The sequence below is a fragment of the Sciurus vulgaris genome (genome assembly GCF_902686455.1).
Source record: "Sciurus vulgaris genome assembly, chromosome: 1".
NCBI lineage: Eukaryota > Metazoa > Chordata > Mammalia > Rodentia > Sciuridae > Sciurus > Sciurus vulgaris.
In genome coordinates this window covers 79,540,962-79,557,402 of record NC_136461.1, presented here as the reverse complement: position 1 = coordinate 79,557,402, position 16,441 = coordinate 79,540,962, and the positions used below count along the sequence as shown (strand labels likewise).

Below are 16,441 nucleotides of genomic sequence, written 5' to 3'. Positions count from 1 at the left end.
TGTGGTTCCCCCTTCTGTCCTTCCTGACATGCTTCCTTACATCATATCTACATGCTGCTCACCATCCACCCCAGACCCTATGCAGACCTAACAGAACACTTGCCAGTCCCAGAGTAGATCCGTTGTGCTATGTCCCATTCCTCCATGGTTCTGTGCATATTCTTACCTCTGTTTCTTCTGTCTTTTCTTTTGTGTCAGACACCGGTTTGCTAGAGCTAAAAAGAGAAAATGAGATGTTGGGGGAAAGAGCTCAGAGGTTCAGCCTGTGCTCAGCCTGTGCAAACTCCCTCATTCAGTCCCCAGCACTGCAGGTTGGGGGAGGAAATTGGTTTAGCAATTATCTTAAGTATAAGTCAAGGTCTGAGAGATAAAAAGATTTGGTAATATTATCCCTCAGGGTTAAAGAGAAGTCACTTCATATTCCTTAAAGTCTCACTTTGCCCTTAAAATAATGCTGTTAGGAGGAATAAACTGATAATTTTTATTACATGACTAAATTGAGTTTAATATCGCAAGCCCACATCAATTATGCATTTTCCTCTTAATAAAGAAGCATGTTTTCTCTCAATTATATTGTATCTGCAAAACTTGGGGTAGGGGAAAAAAGAATCTATTTTCTTCCATCCTTCAAGCCTTCCCATTTGTCCTTGGTCTCTAGGCTGAGACCAATAACATCTCATCAATTCTAATTTTTCCATAAATGAATACTGTAGCAAGTGTCCCCATCTTCTTAGCTTCCTTCTCAGCCCTTGTCAGAATAGAAATTGGTACACCATTTTTTAGATCAAAGCCAACAAGAGAAGTTTGACCAAGATGCCACATTTTCTTCCTGGATTGCCAGAATTCCCTGCAGGCACAAATCTGGACTGTTTTCACCTTTGTTTAGAAAATGGCAGAATGTACTCAGAGAACAGGAATTTTTACTCCTATGCTGTTATACTGTGCATAGTTTTATTTTAAATCTCCCCAGTGCAATTCTTAGACATACTTTTTGGGGAGTAATGACTAGGGAGTAGTATAAGAACATCTTATCTTAGTTACTTGATTAATCATTCTAAAAGTCTACAAAGAAAATATTTTTCAATTGGAGAAAATATTTTCATTCATTTATTTCTCCTCCCCTCAGGGGATTTAATTTCTCTAACACTACTTGAAATTTGTAAAGCATTTTTATGTACAGTGCTTCTTTTGATCTATAAGTTGAGCCTGTCATAGAGTAAGAGAGAGCTTAAAAACAAGGTTCCAGTTGAGGGTGTAGTTCAGAGGTAGAGCACTCATCTAGCACAAATGAAGCCCTGGGTTCTATCCTAAGCACCACAGAAACAAAACAATGACAACAACAAACAACAACAACAAAAACAGCTGGTAAGCAGCAGATGCAGGCTGAAAACTGGCTCCTGTATCTACTGGTCCAGTACCTCATGCTTACCTAATGCAAGGGCTCCTCTTTTTTTTTATTTTTTATTTTTTATTTTTTGGTGTGAAAACCAGGGCCTTGCCCATGCTAATAAGCATGTGTTCTACTATGGAGCTATACTGCTAGCTCCTCAGAGGCTTCTCTTGCTGTGTCTAGTGGTGAAATCTGGGACATGCCCCCTCTGCTGCCTTGTCTTAGCTCATAAAAAATACAAAACAACATCCCTTCCTCCTCGAGCTGCACAGATCCCCTCTGTGGACGCTTTTGGATGGTATAATGGTATCCTGGTTTGATGGAAGGGTCAGTGCCCTTTATAGCTTGGTACTTCCCTGCACTTGGAGAATTTAGGTTCTCAGTGAAGCTCTACCCTTTGTTTTCTTTAGAACACCGAAAAACATAATTTGAACACAGGAAATTCTTTAACATGGTTGCACCACAATTTCAACACAACATATACAAATATGCACTGGCTTGTAGCCCAGCAAATGGGCATTTGACTTCTTGGAAGAGGGCTGGTTTGTCAAGAGGAAGGCTTGAATTTAGATATTTGCCTGGAGGATGAAAGAAACTATGATAAGATATGCCTAAAGAGTTGTGCTGTAGAAAAATCTGGGCTTTCCCCCATCCCTGAGAAATCCATATTGCAGGTATTAGAAGTTTTCTTTTGCTAGTAGGAATAAAATTCAGCCTCAAGCTAAGTTTTATTGTTGAAAAACCCAGGTGGGGGCTGCAGTAGGAGGGCCCCTTTGGAGTTTAATGGTGGTACATTCCGCAGCTCCATCCCCAAGGGGCTGTAGATCCAAAGTCTTGTAATCTGAGATGGTACAAACATGAGCACATGTGTACAGATCAGGCAGGGCCTTCCAGGTGTTTTTCCCTTGGAACTTTGTTTTTGCATCCTATCCTGGTAACATTCCTGTCTCATAAAGCCAGACTGTGCTATTGCCTGAGAAATCATCCTGGGTGCCCTTTCTTACAGATTCTGACATCCCATGGGTGTAGAAGGGATGTTCAGCTTAAGGACAGAGTAGATCCTGTAGTGCCCAGTCCCACAGTCTGTGGGAGTTTGTCCCTCTTTGCAGCTGACAGCATTGCAGAATTCCCTGTGGGACAATAACAGAAACCCTTATGAGCCAATGGTGTTGGTAGAATAAAATCTCCCCACTGCGATGTCTTGGTCCCAGGCTATAATGTTACCCCTTAATTCCCTCTGCATCTTTACCACTTTTATTACAGCTGAACACACGCTCCTCATTAGTACTCTGGGTGATATGGGGAATCAGAGTGCTGGAAATTATGTGGAATAGGTACCAGATGTTTGTGTCAACTTGGTATGCATTAGAATTGGGAATGCTTGCAGATCACATTTATTAAATGTGAAGATTACTTACTATGCCTTCCCCTAAACAATACCCTCCCCTCAATATTTTACTCTGTGTCACATGAGGTGTAACATTAAGAATTTCTTTGGGGATAGATTAAATTTAAAGTGTATGCAGCAAATGCATCTGTTCCCAAATGCTTTGTCTGCATTCTATCAAGGCTTGGGGCTGGCCTGCAGCCAGCATGGACGTGGGGGTTCTGTACCGAGATTGGAATGCTGTGTTGTAGTTAAAGGACATAATGAAAGGGTGAGTCCGTTTTCATTTTTTTTTTTCTTTAAGTAGAACTGGGAATTGAGTTGTTGGTGTTATAGTCAGATCTTTGAAACGTTTCCCATGTGTCCTGATAATCAAGCATTAGTGAAAAAGACAAAGAGGATATTTGGTAAAATGAGAAAGGAATTTGTGCTTCCTCATTGAGTTTATGAGGTCTTTTAAGTCAACTAAAGGTTAAAAGTATGAACTGAGAAGTTTATTTTATCTTATCAGACATGAAATAATGTTTATGCTTGTCCTGTGAGTCTGTTCAAGCCTCCCTAAGGTGAAAGACAGGAAAGTTCAAGTCGAAACCTGGTGTCATGAGAAGAACCTAGACCTAGAGTGTGACACATTCAGGTTTGAGTTCCCTGCTGTCACTTACTGGTGCAGTGTGTTCTTTGGCAAATTCTTAACCCCTCTGAGCATCCGTGTCCATTGCTCTAAAATCTAGGCTTTAACACTGTCTTCATGATAGTGTTTCAAGGATTAGAAACAATACGTGCAGAGTATGCACATGCACATGATAATCCTCCACCTGAAGAGTGCACCTTTGGTTCATCACACCAGGCCTGTGAGTTGCCTCAAGTAGCCTAGTTGCTGAATAGGCTGAAGGGTAGGGACCCTGCTTGGTGCAGGAGTCTGCTTGGCAGTGGCCTTGTCAGTATGGCTCTGGCCCGGGCCACCTGGTGAGTTTGTTACCACCAGATTCACTGGATTCTGCACTGTGTTCAGGTCAGCCAGTGTTTCAGTCAACAGAAGTAGCAGCTTGTGGGTAGGTAGGGCCAGGTGTCCATCCTGGTGGCTGAGAGGGTATAAAAACAGGAAGGACAGAGCCTGGCTATAGGTCAGGAGGGAAAAGGACAATTTAGACAGAACACAATACCCAGGAGGATTAGGAGGAGGTCAGATTTTTCCAGGAGCCAGTAGGGAGGAAAATTTGGCTAAGACCACAGAAAAGCCCAATTTCTTTGGGAATAACCGCCTCCCCGCCCCCCGATCCTAGATGCCCAGTATAAATAGAAATATCCAGATTGGGAGGCAGCAGTGAGGTCTGTCTCTGGAGGTGAGCCTGTATGTGCATTCCTGTCAGGAAGCACCTTACTGAAATACGCACCCAGCTTTGTGGCTTTACTTTATAGTAGGAATAATAATATTTTTTCTACCCATTTTTCAGAATTTCCATGAGGTTTCCAATAAAGTGTTTATAATATGCCTTTTAATAAAAAGGGGAAGGCCTGAGCATTGCTCTAAGCCAGCATTTGTTCTTTCTTTACCTGGCCTGTTGCTCCTTACTGTGGTCAGACAGCTTTTGCCATATTGATTAGGATCTTCACCAGCAAGCTGCTTACCAGTCTCGTGACTACCAGAATGGATTGTATTGTGTAGGGAAGATCAGGTTGTGGAATTCCAGCCTGCAGCCTCTGAGGCTGTCCTGTGGGCCTGTTTTAGCAACTCCAGAATGCTCGGGGCACCACACATATGAGCAACTGAATCACTCGGGGTTGTGGAACATGTTCTCCTAGTGACTGGACTCTGGTGGCTGGGAGGTGCCTGCCCTCTGGGAGAACCAGGCTACCTTGTTTCATTGGGAATGCACGGGAGAGCCTGTGGGGCTGATCACATTGTTCCCAGAGGAAGCTTTTCTAAATGGAGCCTGATGTAACCTTGTGTGGGCAGATTGCAAGGACCCACTGTGAGCCCAAGGGCAAGGACAGAGGCAAGGAGGGCAGGTGAGATCTTGTAGACAGGCTGTGTCTAGGCAGAGGGACAGGGAGGCTTGGGCCAGATGTGGAGGTGGCAGGCCAAGGTTGGGAATGTGAGGTATGGATAGGGAGATAGGGGGCCCTCCAGCTGCCTGAGGAGGACCTTGCCAGAAGAATGTTCAGGAAGAGAGGATGGCAGGCTTGTGTTTCCTGCTTTCTGTGACAGTTGAGGGTGGAGAACCCAACTGGGACTTGATTCTTAGCAAACCCAGACACTTCTTCATTTCATGATTGATTCCCCACCCCACTTTGGTGTACAATTAAAACTCTTTTAAAGAGAAAAATGAAGAATTCTAGGATAGTCTCCTGGTCCTGTGAAATTCATCAAGCATGGATCACCTCAAGGTTCCTTCCTCTTTCCTCAGTAATGTTGGCGTGTCCACTGTGCATAGTGTACACTGTGTTGGTGAAAGTGTACAACAATAAATGGAATATGTGTATTCCTTCTTTTGTGGTATTTTCAGTCTTTGGAAGAATGTAGACATTAAGCAAATAATTATGCAAATAATCATGTACATCAAATTATATGAAGTGCTTTGAAGAGAAGTAAAGGGTACTATGAAAGTATGCAAAAAAAAAAAAAAAAGGTATCTAACATAGTGAGAGGTAAGGGAAACTTCTTTGGATGAGATCAGGCACCTTCAGGGTGATATGGCCATGGAAGCTTCCTTAGGAGACCCAAAGGATGAGCTAGAGTTTGTCTTGCCAAGGCCCAGGAGGGAACAGAAGTGGTAGGACAAGTGTTCATGGAGGAAACTAGGTGTATGTGGAGGCCCCTGGGAGGGTTGGCAGGTTTGATAAAAGAAGGAGAGTATATTAATTAGGGTAGATTAAGCAGCAAGTATCAGAAAACCCAAAATGACTTTGGGCTTGAAGAGAGAAAAGTTGACTTGTATTTCACATATAAAGAAGCAGCCCAGAGCCTATCCAGGGGCTCCATGTTCATCAAGTACTCAGGCAACTTCTTAGTGCTTTGCCTTCCTCAGCAGAATTCTTCCATCCTACAGCCCGAAGGCTGCTCTAGCACTGCTCTTCACATCTGTATTCCAGTCAGCAGGAAGGACAGAAGAATATATCTCTTACTCTTCACAAGGAAACTTCCTGGAAGTTCTATGTGTCATCTCTGGTTATATCTCAGTCAAAATTTGGTCACGTGGCAATATGTAGCTGAAAGTGGGACTGTAGTCTTATTCTGGATGGCCATAAACCTTACTAAGAGTTGGGGAAAAATGAGAATAATTGATCCTGGGAGAAAACTAACAGGTTTATGCCTCAACCAAAATGGCTAAGACACAATGAACGAGTTACAGAGTTTTGAGAGATGAGGTCTGACTAGGAGGCAAGGCTAGATGTGGAAGCGCCCTGTAAGTCATGGCGAGATTTCTGGGCTTCACTGGAGAGCAGAGAGAGATCACTTTTAAGCAGGGCACAATCCAATTTAATGTTTTGAAGGTTTATTTTCATTTTATCTTCTCTCTTAAGTTGTTTTCCCCCCCATTGGTACACTCTGTACTCTTTGCACACAGATCCAGTTATTTCTTTATGATAAGTTCTTAGAGGGAAACTGCTGGGTCAAAGGATATGTACCTTTTTTTTTTTTTTTTTTAAGACTTTTGATACTATCAAAAAGTTAAACTAGTTTGCTTTCTCAGAAGTGTGAGTGTGTTTTCTGGGGCATTTCTGGCCTGATTTTTTTTTAATAATCGACCCCTCCCCCTCAACATTTTTGTATGAAACATTTCAACATACAGAGATGTTGAAACCATTGTACAATGAACATCCAGATTCCAGAATTAACATTTTGCAATGGTTGCTTTACCAATTATCTATTCATCTATCAATCCATTATTTTTTTAGGCACATTTCAGAGTAAGCTGTAGCCTTTGGATACTTTACCAATACATCTGTGATTCACTGAGCCTATCTTCCTTTTCCTTAAGATGGACTAATACTACCTCTTTATGGTGTGTTGAAAAGATATATAGTACCTCTCATTGTCCAACACATAGTAAAATCTTAATAAATGGAGAAGTGTCTTTATTGTTTTTATAAGAACAGTCTGACTCTGAGTGTTGAACTGTTGGAGAAAAATTTTCTTATATATTCTTGGTGTTGGTGATGGATAATTCCTGAAATTTTTGTTGGGGTTGTTGTCTTTTTGGCATATTAATAGCTTAATCACATATCATATTTTCTTTTTCTTTTTCAAACTTGGAGGTAAAAATGCAGTAATGAACCTCAAAAACTCTAGTATGTCAGATGGTCAAGAGCACCTTGCTGAATGTTAGTCAGCTGTCCATTGATGCAAAAAAATACCTGAGATAAACAACTTAAAAGAAGGAAAGTCTTATTTTGGCTCATGATTTCAGAAGTTTCAGTCCATGATGTCTTGGCCCTGTCACTTTGGCCTGTGACTGCATAGAAAATCCTGGCAAGAGAGTGAGGCAAAGAATACTGCTCATCTCATAGCAGCTGAGAAGCAAAAAGAGACAGTGAGGAAGGGCCCAGGGCTCCAGTATCCCCTTCAATGGCATGCCCCCAATGACCTAACCTCCTTTCACTAGGCTCTACCTCCTAAAGTTCCAGCACCTCCCTCTAGCTCCACAAGTTGGCAACCAAGCCTTTAGCACATGGGCCTTGGGGGACATTTAAGATCCAAATCATAACATTGAGTATATTTAAACATTGACCTCAGAAGGTTGCTATAAAGAAATGCTGTCCCACACTTAATCAAAGTGTGCTCTGGGGCATTGCCTTTCTCTCTGTCTCTTTCTCTCTCTCTCTCTCTCTCTCTCTTAATCTTGGACTGACTTATATTACCCATGGCTAGAGCTCAGCCCAGAAAGAGGGATTCTGCCCTTCCTGTACTCTAGCAGGACAGAGAGAAAATAAACTCTGAGGCAAAGCAGTCTTGCCTTCTGTATTGAGGAAGTTTTCCTCTTTGGGTTAGATCTTGCTCTGTGATTTGCTTCCATTGAGTTTTTACTCTTGCTTTGTTGTGAAAATGAGCCATATGGTGTTTTTTTTTTTTTTTTTTTTTTTTTTTTTTTTTTTAAGGAGGACCTCCGTGGGCAATGGTGGCATTAGAAGGAAGAGGGCCAGTCAGGCAGATAGTAGCCTTTTTTGTAGATGTGTTTGGGGTCCAATGACAAACTAGTAAGAACTTTGCACACATATACCAAAAATGAAACTTAAAAACATTTTTATTTGTGTTTAACTTGTGATCATTGCAAATTCACTTCAGAGAGGTTCCCAGTGTGGGTAGCTATGGCCACTATGTGTCCCCAGAATTGAGAAGGAAAAGGAGACTTTCTCTGGGTCTTTGGGGTGTACCCAAAAATGTGCCTCCTGCCATTGCTGCAACAACATCTTCACCACCTCTTGCTTTCTGAGAAAGCAGCTGGGCACAGTCCAACGGTACAGAGTGGCAGTGATTATTTGAGAAGGCACATACTTCATTTTAGACCAGATTGCTATTATCAACCTAGATAATTTCTGTGAGTCCTGAAATAGATTTGGCCCACCAGGCAGAATGTCTGCTTATGACATAGCAGTGGGATCCGGGAGTGGCTAGTTCTGAACTCCATTTTAGATTGGGGCTGTGATCCTGGAGAATACCTTTATTGTTTAGAAGTCAGAAAGAACTGATTGGAATGCATGCAAGTCTTTTATCTGGGTTCCATTTGAAAGGGTGTGGTTTAGTGGAGCTGTGTGTTCAGGTCCCAGGTTCCTCAGCCATTGAATGGGGATAGTAGCAGCAAGCTCACAGAGGTGTGTGAAGATGAAGCATTGTAGGGGTGAAGGGAAATTTATCACTGCTGTCTGAATGTTCTCTGGAATGAACTGACAGACTAAATAGGAGAAAAGGAATGCAAATTTATTATTTTATTCTATTTTACTTGCAGTACTGAAGAGTGGACTCAGGGATACCCTAGCCCTGAGCTACATCCTCTGTCATTTTTATTTTTTTATTTTTAGGCAGGTCTTGCTCAATTGTCTGGGTTGGTCTCAAATTTTCTATCCTCCTGCCTCAACCTCCTAAGTATCTGCAGTTACATACAAATTTATTAACCTGCAAAAATAAATTCTTCCAGGGCTAAATGACCAAAAGGGCTCGTCTGTTCTTCTGAAACCCCAATCTCCTAAATTTCTTTTGGGTATTTTGATATATATTTGATTTTCTAAATTCCCTTTTAGACTCACAAGTAATGAATGTATTCCTCTGGATAAAGGACACTCCTATTTGATTTGTGTTGAATTCTTCTTCTCTTGGAAGAAAGTCAGAGAAAGTCAGAGATGGAATAAATTGCTTAAAGTCTTAATTAGTTCTGGAAACAACTTACTTGTAAAGGCTCCTCTGATGGGTTGGCAGTGGTATGATCATCTGGAAACACTGGATGACTACATTGAGGTAGACTACATTGCTCTTTCTGAGTGGCTCTTGTCTGTATTCTGTCTGCAGGTCCAGAGCCTGGTACCCAGTGTGAACTGTCTCCTGTCAATGCCTCCCATCCTGTCCAGGCCTTGATGGAGAGCTTCACGGTCCTGTCAGGCTGTGCTAGCAGAGGCACGACTGGGCTGCCACAGGAGGTACATGTGCTGAACCTGCGTGCTGCAGACCAGGGCCCAGGCCAGCCGCAGAGAGAGGTAGGTACAGGTGTCAGCTTTCAGCCCACCACCTACTGAGTCTGCAAAGATGCTTTTCTGAATAAGGAGTCCTTTTCTTCAGCGAGGATGCTCACAAGTGAACACAAGAAAAAGCAAAACTTAGAATATCAGATTGCTCTCAGAGCTTAGAATAACGGATTGCTCCTTAGCCTGGTCAACATTAAGATTTCTCTCTCTAGGGATTGTTTGGCTCCCTCCTTTCCTGGCCTTTCATATTGGGAAGCATGTTTGTAAGAATTTTCGACTTCTAAACATGATTGTGAGGAAGTAATAATTTTAATATGTCTCCTCATCCTCACCCGTGGCCTCTTTCTTCTGTCCTTGCTTGGTCTTATGAACCCCTTCCAGAATGAGTCAGGGAAAACGAGAACACTATGGAATAAACCCATCAGCACTTTGTGTTTCTGTGAAAAAGCCTGAGGGCAGCTCCTTATTACTGTCCGTGTGGCTTTGCCAAGATGGTAGAGGTCTCAGTTGTGACAGTGAGAATGAAGGTATAAGCCCAGCGCTATCAGTATTTGCTCTGTTCTCCGCACTGTTCGAGGCTACTCACATGCCACCCCATGAAGCTCTGTCATTTTACATGGGACTAAACAGGTTCAGAGATAGCTCACTAGCCCAGGCATATCACCTTCAGAGAGAAATGACCTCCACGTTCTTGTGACTCATGGCTGAGATCCTGGTTGCATAGTCATTATACTTTTTTAAGAGAATGGACTTCCCCCAAGACAACCTGCTGTTGTTATTCTTTCTGTTTTTTAGCTTCTATGTCAGAGATGTTATCACTTAGGTATTATCTCTCTGGGGAGAATGAAACCACAGTATATCCTGATCACAGTGAAGTAGAGGAAAACTAATGTAGAATGGGATTTATCTTTGAGCTTTCTCCCAGTCAAGAAAGTGAATTTTCAGAATGACTAGTCTGTGTGCCTCAACCACCCTGTCCATCTCGGGAGTAGGGATAGGAGAGGCATGAAGCATCTTGAAGGAAAAGCAAACTGATTTTAATCTCTTGAAAGTGTGCAGAGTTGGCTCATTTCAAAGACGGATCGCCTAACCTTTCCAGCTCCGTTGGAAATTATTGTTAATACTCTTGGTTGCTTGCCATTGTTGCTGCAACACATATTTCAGGTCAGATTTCTTTATCCCAGTAATGTGTCTTTAATTCTTAACTTATGGGGGAGAGTTTGTGGTAGGAGGGGAAGGAGGAGAGGAGGAAATGCAGCTCCTACCAGGCGTTGCTGACTCCAGCAGTTCTTCAGCAGTAGTAATCACTCATTTTATATATGCGTCTCTCAAAGGAACTGAGAAGGGAAAAAAAGTCCAAGCTGTTACAGAAGCAGCAACAGCTGAGAATTCTTGATGTTAAATTGTGTGGTACTGTTGTTGACTGTGCAAATAGATTCAACAAAACTACTGGAGCAAAAGAAAAATACCTCAAGGAAGGACAGCAGAATTCTCCCACACTTTTACTTACTTTGTTAGATCAAAATGGAATTTGTTTTAGGACATGGCAGTGCCGAGGATATATAAAATGAGGTGGCACCAAGTGACATAGTGTGTTTGGTGAGAAAAGAAAGAGGGACTACATAGGATAATCCCAGACTTGTTTGAAAGCTGTGCATTTTGCTCCTTCAGTATTTGTGCAGTATGTGTATGATTTGGGGATAGTGATTTGAAGACTTTTCTGAGAGTAGGTGACCAAGGAAAATTGCATTATTTCCTTCTTTGGGGACCTTTAAGGATTAGATGATTTTAGTTCAATCCTGTTTGAAAACATGATGCTGGGTAACTGATATTTGGAATTTCTATCAGGCTCTGGGGTGCTGTCATTTTGTAGACCTCCAGGTATTTTGTGTATACAGAGTGAATGTAGAAGACAACATTAGACAGAACAAATGAGTCTGTGGAGGAGTGGCAGGATGGGGGTGAAGTATTAAATACTACTTGCTCTTTTCAGACATCACCATGAGAGAAGTTACTGCAGTTGTGCAGACAGTTTTGAAAAAAGTCTCTCGAACCATGTAACCTAGCAGTTCTACTCTTAGGTACATGCCCAGTAGAAATGAAAACATAGGTACCCACAGAAACTTGCCCATCAATGTTCATGTTAGCATTCTTCCGGATACTCAAAAAGTGGAAACAACTTGACTGTCTATCACCTGATAGATTAAAGAAATGTGTATTTATAAAAATGAATGAAGTACTAACTCATGCTATAACATGGGCAAACCTTAAAAATATTATGCTAACTGATTTTCTGTGAATCATCCCTGTAAAAGCCTCCTCTTCCTTATGATGTGGAGAATCACAGACTTTAGGACAGGACTCCCCTGTCTCCTTTGCTAGCAAAGCAATAAATGATCTTTTTCCTTTTGCTCAAAACTGTGTCCTCAATATTAGATCAGAATCTGGAAAAAGGACTGAGATTTTGGAATAAATTTGGATTCCTAGATGGGACCTGAGAGCAGCCCCTGCTCCAACTTTCTTGATCAGGCTTGGGCCTTCAAGTAACTCCAACTTCCATGATGAGAAAACAAGATGACTGGTGAAACTGTCTTGCTTGGTGTTTAAACTCAAAACTATGGTGAACAATGCAAAAAAGTGAAAGGGCCAAGGAAAAAGCAGCCAGTATTTTGGCTTTTCAATCTAAAGTCATCCAGGATTCAAAGAATGACAGAACCCCTCTCTGGGCCCTGCACTTTTGGTGAGTCACCTGATCTGTGATAAGGGAGATTGAGAGGACCCTAGAGAATAGAAAGCTAGCCAGTACACATTCTACTAAGAGATGGGTCAATGGCAATGGAAATAACCCTGATGCATCCAAGAGAAGCCACATATGGTCAGCTGCTGCATCTATTTTCTACCACTCCGAGACTTGACATGGTTCTGTTGGAGTAGAGGATTCAACACTTGACATGGTGCTGTTGAAAGATTATCCTCCCTCTTGGGGGCCATAGGCATGGTATGTCTCCATGTGCAGTTGCTTTTAATACCAATAATCAATATATCCTTAGATTCAGGTTATAGAGAATACTGGGGAGATTTCATGGTGTTGGGATGCAAAATAACATACAATAAAATTTAATATTAATACTTAGATGAAATTATAAATAAGCAATTATGATTTGCTCAAATTTGTAAGGAGCCTGTGATTTCTTTGAGTATACAAATTCTCTAAAAGTTATATATGAGAGTGTATTCCTCTGAGTTTTGATGGGGTGTTTGGTCTTCATTGCTTTCTTAGTGTTTATGATTAAGTTTAAGGATATTTTTCTCACTTAATAATTAAATAGGTTAATCATAGGTACAATTTGTTTTCTTTCTATGTCTAGAGTGTTAGTCCATTATTGATTACATGAAATAAAATAAATATTGACTATAAAAAATTATGCTAACTGAAAAAGAGAGACACAACAAACCCTGAATTATATAATTCCATTTTTATGAAATGTCCAGAATATACAAGTTTATAGAGTCAGAAAGTTAAATGAATGCTTGTTTAGGATAGATGGGAAAGGAGGAAATCGAGGTTGACTTACTAATGGTTATGGGTTTTTTTTGGGGGGGTAAAAATAATCTAACATTCAATTGTGGTGATGGTTGCACAACCTGAAAATATAATAAAAACTGTTGAATTATAATTTAAAGGGTGAATTTGATGGTATGTGAATTGTATCCCAATAAAGCTATTTAAAAAAATCATTCAACCTGCCAGTGTGTTCTAATTAGCCCATAAAATGTATCTTGGCCCAATTCACTTATTTTATACCCAAATTGCTTCCTTCTCCAACTCACTCAATTCTTTTCGCTATTCTCAATGGATAACTTGCTTTTTATAGATACGCTATAATATGGGCTATGCAAAAACTAACAGCTGATTTGTTTGGGGGCAAGAGCGGGAGGACCAGAGGCAGCCTTTGTACAGCCTCTACCAAATGCTTAAGGCAAATAGTTTTGAAGATGAACTAAGTGCTGATGCTTGCAGTTTAGCAGAATTATCATGCTGGCTCCAGACTTCACTTGCCTATGACTGATGACTGCAGCAGTAGTTTTTCACAAAGTCCCCTTTGAATTCGTGAGGGAACAACCCCATTCCCCCTCAGCTTGTGAGTGGTGCAGGATTATCATGAAGATCTATGACAAATCATCCCTTTTCTGACATTTTACTAAACTCTTACCTCCCAGGTGCCTTAAGGTCCTTCAGCTGAGAAGTGTTTTTTTTTTTTTTTTTTCCCCAGAGTAGAGGAAGTGACAGAGACTACAACTAGAAGTAGTAAACACAGCAGGTTGACAAGGTTTGGGGAGGCAGTTCTGCTCAAGCTGGATAAACAATTGTATCAGCCAGCAGAGGGTTTGTATCAGAAACATACTCATTATGGCAATGTCGGAAGGCCCCGCTCCTCTCCCAGGGGCCTCCCTGCCGGGTTCTTTCAGGACAGGGAGACCTGTAGTTGTATTTTTCTTCTGAGACCACGCCTCTCATTTGTAATCATTGGTTTTGGAAACAACAGTCCTGGCAGTTACAGGAAACTGGAAAAAGACTCTCTGGCGACTGAGGAGGGCAGAAGAGGATAAACAGCCCCGAGAAGTTGGATTTGTCTTTTAGCATAAGTGAGGACCTGTGTCATTTCTCATCACTGCACACAGCAGCTCCTGGGGCCCTTTGAACTGTAGAAAGTGCAGCTGGCCCCTCTGTGAGCCTCTGGAGCGGGGAGTGTGGTGCCTCGGGTGCTTCTTAGTCCCTGAGCAGGACTGTGAACCATCAGAGGCTGGTTTACAATAACGTGCTTTCATTTAGTTGCTGGAATGGCAACAGTTTTGTTTCCTATCATGTAATTTTTACTTGTGATCTGCTTTTATGTGGTGGTGCCAGTCTTTTCTATTTCTGATCTAATTGCTTGCTTCTTATGAAGAGCTGTTGAGGGTAAGCCCCTAGTTAGCCACTATACATGCATTTAAAAGATACAGGCATTTACATTTATGTATTTGTTCTGACATTAATGGAGGGGGTGTTAATGGGTGTGCCAGTGCCTGGCTGTAGGGGTGGAGTAAGGATCAGGAGGCTCCCTTGACATGGGAAAGGGGCCAGGTTTAATAACTTCACCCGTCAGAAAGCACATAATTCCATATTTTTATATATTTGCTTCTCTGATTCATTCCAAAAGACGATTTGGGATGGGCTTTCAACAAGAGATGTACCAACAATGTAAGTAGAAGTACAAAATGAGAAACAAAGAAAAAAAGAAGAGTGAGACTTGTTGGCTGTGTGGGTTAATGTGCTGTGATTGAGTTTGAAATTTGGCTCTAAGCTTCTTGTCAGGCATGACCAAATGGGATGTGTGGTTAATCACACATGTGGCTCCAAATTGCTTTTACTTTACACCTTCTCTGAGGACTGGGGCATGAACTTGTCCCTTTTTTGGTTCTTTTGAGGGCAGGAAGGCCCTCAGTTGGGAGAAAGAAGGAAGTAAACACATCTGAAATGCTAACTGTTCTGCTTGCCTTTTACTAACTCCCTTATTTCCCAAATAACAGTACCAACAACTAGCGGTGGCGGTTGGTGCCTACCATGGGCCAGTCCTGTGCATGAAGGGCACTCCTATTCACTCCGCCAGTCCTCAGCAGCCTGAGGACATTTGGTTTTAGGAGGTTAGACAAGCAGTTGTGGAGCTGCTTCTGAGCAGTGTTGATACTACAGTTCAAGCTTTTCCCACCCTTTGGGATGATGGCCTCTATTTTACTTTTAGCTTTTACCTTATTCCAGGCTGCAAACCCTGCTAACCAGGCTGTGGGCTCTATCAGTTGGCTGAGCAGGCAGGTATCTGAGGGAGGGTTTGGGTTTTGTGCACAGGCTTTCCAGTCGCTGGAGTCCTTTCTTATTCCAGTGGGGTTTTAGGCGCAGTATTAAGGTTGGTATGTGTGTGGCAGTGTTTCTTTTTTCCTTTTCATGGTTTAGGATTATCATTCTGAATGTCAGTAATTATGAAAGCAGGGCTGAGCTCAGGAGCCATTGTGCTCTGTGTGGTTGTTAATCCTCACACTAAATGCCACTGCCAAGGGGGCTTTGGGCTGTTTTCATAACTAATCATCTCCCTAATGCTTTTAGAGTCCTTTGCAAAAGTGCTTCACCTGTCCTCTGCTTATAATCCAGTACTTCTTAGGACCAAACTTGCCTAAACTGTTTAGGGGAGAACTGGTACATTAAAGGATTCTCCCTGGGCTGGGGGTGTAACCACGAGGAAGAGTGCTTTCCTAGCATGCACAGCGGGCCCTAGGTTTGGTCCCTACTCACAAAAGCAAACAAACAAACAACTCTTTCTTTTCCTGCTAAGGATGAAAAAGACTCAAGAACTTCAGTATTAGGACTTTGCTATCTGATTTAGTATCTTTTTTGCTTACTTTGAGGACTTTGGTATTTTCAGAATCTCTACCTCCCTACCTGTCTACCTACTTACTTACTTCTCTACCCATATCTAGTTTTTCCTCATGTTTCTACAATATCAATAGATGCACAACTTTTCCTTTTTTCCTCTGAGTTATCAAAATACAGACATGACTGCTTGGAGAGAGGGCAAGGGGTGTGTCTTGCCCATCACCATTGAAAGAACTGATACAAGATTTCAAAGCTGGCTTTTTGGAAAGCACATGTATGGCAGCAAAAACATCAAATGAACATTAGCACACTTGTTACATTCCTTCTCTATCTGGAGCATTTTACCCTCTGCTGCTCTTCAGGGATGACTTCCCAGTACTAGTTTTGTATATATGCAGGAAAAAAAGAGCTATTTATGTTTGTGTTATCTCAGATATAGTATGTACTAAGTAAGTGTCAGAGTAAACTCCCCTCACACGCAGACACTGTATATTGTTGAAATTCAGTTTCTAAACAAGAAGCTTCTATATGTAAGCACTGCTTGGTGTTTGTTTAAAAGGAGGTTGTTCTGCAATTT

The 16,441-nt window shown here is 41.7% G+C and overlaps 1 protein-coding gene across 3 annotated transcripts in view; it reads left to right on the top strand.

The window, feature by feature from the left end:
* TGFBR3 (transforming growth factor beta receptor 3) overlaps positions 1–16,441 on the top strand; it is a 189,843-nt gene that overhangs the window by 60,765 nt on the left and 112,637 nt on the right. For all 3 annotated transcript variants that reach the window (XM_079147484.1, XM_079147483.1, XM_079147482.1), the window contains one exon: positions 9,283–9,467. In XM_079147484.1, coding sequence (XP_079003610.1) covers positions 9,348–9,467 — 120 coding nt within the window. In that variant the 5' untranslated portion in view covers positions 9,283–9,347. The remainder of the gene's footprint in view (positions 1–9,282; positions 9,468–16,441) is intronic.